Below are 6886 nucleotides of genomic sequence, written 5' to 3' on the forward strand. Positions count from 1 at the left end.
CGACGTTTGGAACAAGGAGACGGTCCACTCACATACATACCCTCCCGTCTGCTCGCTGGGAGCCTGCACCCACCTATTACTGAGACAAGACAGGCCACGATCCTCACGTCTCCCATAGTTTTTCCTCTCGGTTGTGTTTAATAGGTTATTCTATATGCTGTTCTTTCATGAACAAGGAAACTGAGCTGCCACAGTAACTCCTGCTCATTCTTTTTAAAAGCAATTACAAGCTTTTTCTTCACTCAGATTGAGGTGCAAGTTTGGTTTACTCAAAGTCACTCAGCAAGTTCCCGGTTAGGAAAGGACTTCTCAGCACCCTCTCCCCCCTGCACACACTCAGCGCGACCCTCACGCGTCTGACATCTACTCCAGAATTCATTCCGAGGGACCCTTCCCGCCCTCCCCCCCGCCCCGCCCCCCCTCCCCCCGTGTCCCCACCCAAGTGCAAATGCTTCTGGAAGATCTTGGTGGTTTTAAAACAGAAACCAATTTTTTTAAAGGTATTTTTTTCAGCTATTCTATGGAGGGTGAATCTGCACCACTAACATAAATCTGACCTAAGTTTTAGTTCATCCCACTCTGAGTGTAGAAAGGCACAAAGCAATTTTATTTAAAGTTTTCGCATAAAATTCCTGGGAGGGCTGCGAATGAGCAGAGGGGGTGGGGTGCAGAAGATCCCTCAAAAACTCTCATCCCTGACACTCGTGTTTAACCAAGTGCAGGCCGGTGAACAGCAGCGTTTCAGAGGAGCGATGGGGGATGCGCTGTCTTTCGACAGAGTCCACACTGAGAAAGGCCCATTGTCCGCTGCACAGCCTCAGCCTGGGCTGTGCAAACAGCTCTCCGCCCAGAGCACTTTGCAGAGCAGAGAACACTGCTCACGACAAAAGCTGAAATGCAATTAGACAGCAAATACGAAAAGCGAAGCAGGAGAAAGTAGAAGAGGATGTGATGTTATTCTGGTGAAACTGAAATTACGTGACATGAATAAAACTATTTGAAGACTTTATAACTGTGTAAAAATAAATATTTAAGTAAGGCAAAGACCTACTCTTCTAGTAAACAGTTACAAAAATAGAATACCATACTTAACAAATACACATATATACCAACATGAACTGGTTTAGAACGATTTCACCATTGAAAAACTCATTTCTCCCCCTCCACACTCTTCTCTCCGATTATCTTGTTCTTGAAGAGAGACGTTTTGCTAAAACACCGAAAACTCTGGAAGACTTGTCTGGTGACAGTTTTCTTTGGGCTGTCGTCATGGACTCAGAGTTTCTCTCACAGGTTCTGATCTGAAGGCTTTCTTTACTCAGGGTGCTGTGAGCCGGCTCAGCATCTGGTCACACCAACTCCGTCTCAACAAGGATCTGACCCTCAACGCCCAGCCACCCGGAGGCCGCCCCTCCTGGCAAACATGCCCTTTGCACAGAGCTGAGCTGGTGCCACCTCTGGGCCACGGATGACACACGGAGGGGCGGGGCCTGAGCTGCGGAGCCCAGACCCTGGCTCCTTCATGGAGATTCCGCACAGCTAGGAGCAGGAAAGCTGATGACGGGACCTGCCTCTCCAAAACAGTCCCGGTATAAGAAAAGTACTTCAGCAGTATTTCAGCTCGCATTCATCTTTTCATGGTATTGGTGCTTGTCTGCCGCCCAGTGGGAGTGGCGTGAGTGGAATGACAGAGGAGCCCTCCAGTGATTGGAAACGTGCTGAGCCATTAAAGCAGCCACCAGTGCCTGGTGCACACACAGCGCGTGATGCCGAGAAGTGTGCATGCAGATGTGAGCCCCCGGGGTAGAGACACCGTCTTGGGGTTCCAGAACTTGAATCAGAGGACTGAAAGCAGTCTTGGCAGGCTTGGCTTGGCTTTCACGCTCTTTGGCTTTTTAAGTTAATTGAGACATTGTTAAGCTGCATCACGGTGCCTCTGAGCAAACCAGTCACAAAGATGCCCCTGAAAGTGTTTTTCTCTGGAGGCCAGGGTGGGTCCACCTCAAACAAGGAAGCATCTCCAGGGGGTTGTACTGTGTCACTCGGCTAATTCTTGATTTCTAAGTTCCAGGGCCCCATCTTCTCCACAGCATCCCCAACCTTCGGGAGTTCCGGAAGCTTCTTCAGTAGAGTTCTTTACTCCTGGAAAAAACAATCGTGTGGTCACTTGGGTGCACTGGACCAAACCTGTGGCAGTGATCATGGCCCTGGGGCCCCCAATCCTCCAGGACATATTTCAAGGAGCCCCACTGTTGGGAAGGCTCCCCCTGAGGAGTAAGGAAAGCTGTCAATCAACACCAGTCCAGGCAGAGGCTGCAGGGCCACACATTATACCCCCAGGGCTCCCCGCAGACCTCGGTTCTGTGGTATTTGCCGCATCATCTTGTATCACAGAAATGCACACCTGAAACCTGTATGCTCCTATTGACCAATGTCACCCCAATACGTTTAAAAAATGCATACATTTCCTTTTTGTGTTTTACGTTTTGAAAAGAAGTTGGCAGCCTTAGTAAAGAGCCATCTGGTCTCTCTGTCAGACAAATACCCGTCTTCTTGCCGCCTTTTCCTGGATGTTTGAAATCAGTTTCCCTCCAACTGTTCACGGGCAGTAAAGACAATGTCTGAATGTTGGTAAAGCCAGTATGCACTGTCTCAGAGTTGAAGGACAGAACAGAAAACAAGGCAGGCAGCCCAAATACATACCTGCAGGCAAACAAACCCCGCCCTTTCCAAACAAATCTCCCTAAAAAGGCCCAGGTCTGACCTGAGGACAGGAAGGGGTGCCTCAAGGCTCCTCAATGCTGTTCCCGTAAAAGGCTCAGCTAGGGACCCAGCTAGGGACCCACCCAGCGGTGGCTCAGCAGAGAAAGGAGCAGGAGGCAGGAGTGTGTGTGTGTGTGTGTGTGTGTGTGTGTGTGGCCCCAGGGCATCTGCACAACGTGAGACCAGTTCTGCCCATCAGGGCCCAGGGCCCCACAGCCTTCTTTTTTTACTGAAGAATGATGTGAAGAGAACTGGGAATACCTGAGATTTTTGCCTTAAAATTAAACAATGTTTATCCCAAAGGACACGTTACCATTCTCTTACAACAGTATTAAAACCAGTAACATATATCCAAAGCCACACAGCAGAGACCGAAATTTCGGCAGCCCTGCCTTTGCAGCAACTTGAAGGACAGGAAGATGACTAAACGCCCGCAGACACAGAAGCAATTTTCATGAATTATACGCTGGGAAACGGAACACAAAATCACCCACGTGTAGCTACCTGTTACTCACGATGCCCATGGGGTCACTGCACATTCTGAGTCATTCCCCAGCTCTGAACTCTCCCTTTTGAAAAGTAAACATTTTTACTCCATGGGGGTAATAACCTATGAACTTGTTCTTTAATTCTGGATGGTATATTTTAATTTTAATTGATAATAATACCTCTACCTACCATTGGGACAAAAACCTCCATGTTTTTATTTTCAGTAAGAAAGCAAACCAACTGATTTTCTGAATTTTTCATGAAATCCTATAATGAATTTGTATGAATTCCAACACAAATGTGCTGATAAACTAGAGAAAAATCTCAGCTTGCACTCCTGCCTCCACAGCTTCCAGAAGTGATGGAATTAGTCTCAACAAGTAACCCCAGGACGACAGGTCGGCGGCCAGAGGACCCTCGCGGCGGAAGGGGTGGGCTGCTCCGCGCTCTGCACCCAGCTCTCTCCACTGGACCTTCTTCACGGGAGTGCGCAGGTGTCCATCCAGGGGGCTGTGACCAGAAGCAGATGGCGCCTCGGTCCCAGGGAGCTGGACAGACAGACACTCATTTCCTCCTCCCAACCCTCCAACTAGCCAGACGTGGGTCTCCCGGGGTCACGTTCCCAGGACTCCAGCTCTGTTCTGGGTCCAGGGGAGTAAACGTGTGAAGCAAATATCTGCAGTGCTGGTGGCTGCTGAGGCAGAGAAAGCTGGGCCGGCTCAGTGACTCTCCCTTTCTCTGCTCAGACGGCAGGGGACACTGCCCCCCACCTCCACCCCCACTCAATCACACAGGATCGAGAGAGGGGGAGAGGGTGACCCCATGAACCTCTGTTCTGCATAGCTTCACTCTCGGCAGTTCCTGTCTGTTCTCTCTGCCTTGACATCAACTGCTCCCATGTCAGGCTGACCACACTGCTTACACTTTCCTAGGCTCAACCCTAACTCAGGGCCTTGGGAAGGTTCCTCATGGACTGCATCCCAAATTCTGCTCAGGATGCTGCTTTGACGTTGGAGCCCTGGGCCTGGGCAGGTCTGGGTTCAGAGGGACCAACGTGCTCCTGTTGTCCAGTTTTCTTCCCGTTTGTCTGTGCATTGCTTGTTCTCAGCACTATTTACCCTCCAGTCCACCTGCCACCTGTGCCTAAAGCACAGTCCACAGGGTGGGGCTCTGGAAAGCAGAGGGCCCTAGTTATAAACTTTCATTTTGCATTTCCAATAGATATTGCTGCTTCCTTTTCCTTTTCTGGGTTCCAATCAGGAAACCCGGACACACAGATACCTGACTGTACAGATCACAGTGTACAGAGCTGGAAACCCTCCCGCCACCTTCCTTTCATGGACAATGGGTGCCCTAGGTGCAGGGTGGTGACGGACAGAAGGCAGGCCTCTCAGGCCCCAGGTCAGCTCCTCAGCAGAGAGAACCGAGATTAACCCTGGGCCGGCGTCACAGGGCAAGAAGCAACCTCCCGTCGGGCCCTCAGACGCGGAGCTTATCGTTGAGTCGGGGCCACACAGAGCTCAAAGGCACAGAGATAACCTGGTCCAGCGCCCCGTTCACCAACAGAAGCTCCTTGTGCACTGAGCTGCCCCCGGGACAAAGCTCTCAAACAATAGGAAACATACTTAGCCAAAGAGCTCTGTCCACTAAATGATGCCTAACTAACTGCCCACAAGGTCCGGCAGGGCCCCCTCCCAGCGCCGGCTGGTCAAGGCCTCCAGGCTGTGCGAGGCCCGCCCTCCAGGGAGTCAGCTCTGACAGAACCCCAGGACGCGCCAAGCCACGCGGGAGCAGGGCTCCGGGCTATTTCCAAGGCAGAACAACAGCAGAGGCCCAGCTGCGTTCGTTCTGGCGGCGCTTATAATCCGTGTTTCCTCTTCCCACAGGAATAAGCCAGCCCGCTGGTGCTACGCACAGAATCAGGTTCCAGGCCGTCAGAGGCGGCACAGTCACAGGCAAGGAGGAACCTGGGCTGTCACATCGCCACAGACTCCACGTCTCACTCTCCGGGTCCCTCCCCACTTCAGAGGCCTGCCCACCCGCTCCATGCAGCTCTGCCACCCACGCAGCCCTCGCAGACGCGCGCGCAGACACCGTGGTGGCTCACCCGTGGGTCCCGGCCTCAGCGCGGTGGTCACAAGGGCCCTGCCGCCGAAGCGCTGGCATCTCCGCGGCCTTCCTGCAGGTGTACAGCCACTTGATGATGCGCGCGTTCCTCTCCACGACCGAGGGGGCGCTGGGCGCCTGCTCCGTCAGCTCCTCCTCCTGCAGCCCCTCGTCGCCGCAGCTGCGCCGCGAGAAGCCACTCTCGGAGGTGGCGACGCTCACGCTGCGGACCCTAAGAGCGCCCTGGTCCGACCCCGCGGAGAAGTTCTCCCGCCCGAGCGCCTCCACCACCTCGGGCTCCAGCCCGCAGAACTGGAAGAAGGTGTCAAACTCGGCAGCGGACATGGAGTAGCGGGAGCTGAGGTCCGACTGCGAGCGCTGCAGACCCCTGCGCCTGGCCGCCTGCACCTCGCGGGTCCCCGACGCCACCGGGACGCTGGGGCGCGCGGGGGGCGAAGGGGGTGCGGCTGGGACGCTGGGGCGCGCCGGGGGCGCGACCGGGACGCTGGGGCGCTCGGGGGGCGTAGGGGGGGCGGCCGAGACGCTGGGGCTCTCGGGGGGCGTAGGGGGGGCGGCCAAGACGCTGGGGCGCGCGGGACGTATGGGGGCCGCGGCAGGGCCCGACTTCGTCGGCGTCACCTCCGCGCCCGCGGCCCTGCCCTTCTCTCCCGCCGGGGACGTCTCTGGGGGCGTGGGCGTCCTGTCCTTACCCGGCCCCGGGAGGAGCTTCTTCACCAGGCCGCCCCGGAGGCCGTCGGCGCCCGGCCCGCGCGCGAACTCGCACTTCTGCCGGTACATGATCAGCGAGTCCGGCCTCAGCGGCTTCCGCGCTATCGCCCTGCGCGCCACGGCGCCGGGGGCGCGGACCGGGGGCCGCGGGTCGACCGCCTGTCCTCCGCCCGCCCCGGGGCTGCTGCCCTCGGAGGCCGGGCCCCAGGCCGTCCCCGGCAGAGCCCGCACATACTTGGCGCGGTCGGCCGCCAGCCTCTCCACCGCGCTCCTGCGCGCCGGCTGCGCCGCGTCCGGGTGCCCAGGCAGCAGCCGCTCCATCGGGGGTGCGTCCGGGCCGGGCAGCGCGCGCATCCCGCCGGCACCGCCGCGGGGCTCCCGTCTGCGGAGAGGCTCGGGCTGCGGCGCGTCGGTCCGGGATCGATTCCAAAGTCCGAGCAAGGCGGGGAGCGGCGTCCGTACCTGACGCCCAGGTCCGGACACTGCCGAGAGCGCGCCCAACCGATTGGAGTCGCTCCAGGGCCTGCTCCCGGCTCCTCGTAGCCGGCCCTGCCGTCTTCCCACCCCTGGTAGAGGCTCAGCACCCGTCCCGCCCGCTCACCTTCCGCCCGCTCCGCCCCGCCCCGCCCGTCCGCTCCGCCCCGCCCCGCCCTCGCCTCCCTCCCGCACCTCCAGCCCCGAATCTTCCGCCGGCTGCGTCCCGCACCTCCACGCCTCCAGCCCCCGGTACTCCTGGGGCTGGGAGGGCTTGGCTGCCAGGTCCCCGCTCCCCCTCCCTCCTGAGGGCCGTGGGTCAGCG

At 57.1% G+C, this 6886-nt stretch overlaps 1 protein-coding gene across 1 annotated transcript; it reads right to left on the reverse strand.

Annotated features, from left to right (window-relative positions):
- Window positions 1-463: 463 nt before the first annotated feature.
- Window positions 464-6660, reverse strand: FAM110C (family with sequence similarity 110 member C). The gene is made up of 2 exons (XM_079791880.1): window positions 5360-6660; window positions 464-2142 (listed from the first exon to the last, which is right to left on the reverse strand). Exons 1-2 carry the CDS (start codon window positions 6439-6441, stop codon window positions 2124-2126), a joined length of 1101 nt encoding a protein of 366 aa, XP_079648006.1. The 5' UTR covers window positions 6442-6660; the 3' UTR covers window positions 464-2123.
- Between the last annotated feature and the right edge of the window lie 226 nt (window positions 6661-6886).

The sequence above is a fragment of the Cnephaeus nilssonii genome, assembly GCF_951640355.1.
Source record: "Cnephaeus nilssonii genome assembly, chromosome: 15".
Lineage (NCBI taxonomy): Eukaryota > Metazoa > Chordata > Mammalia > Chiroptera > Vespertilionidae > Cnephaeus > Cnephaeus nilssonii.

Bases quoted from the DNA above. Each gene is read 5' to 3' on its own strand.
- FAM110C (XM_079791880.1), bottom strand. From the start codon at position 6,441: ATGCGCGCGCTGCCCGGCCCGGACGCACCCCCGATGGAGCGGCTGCTG.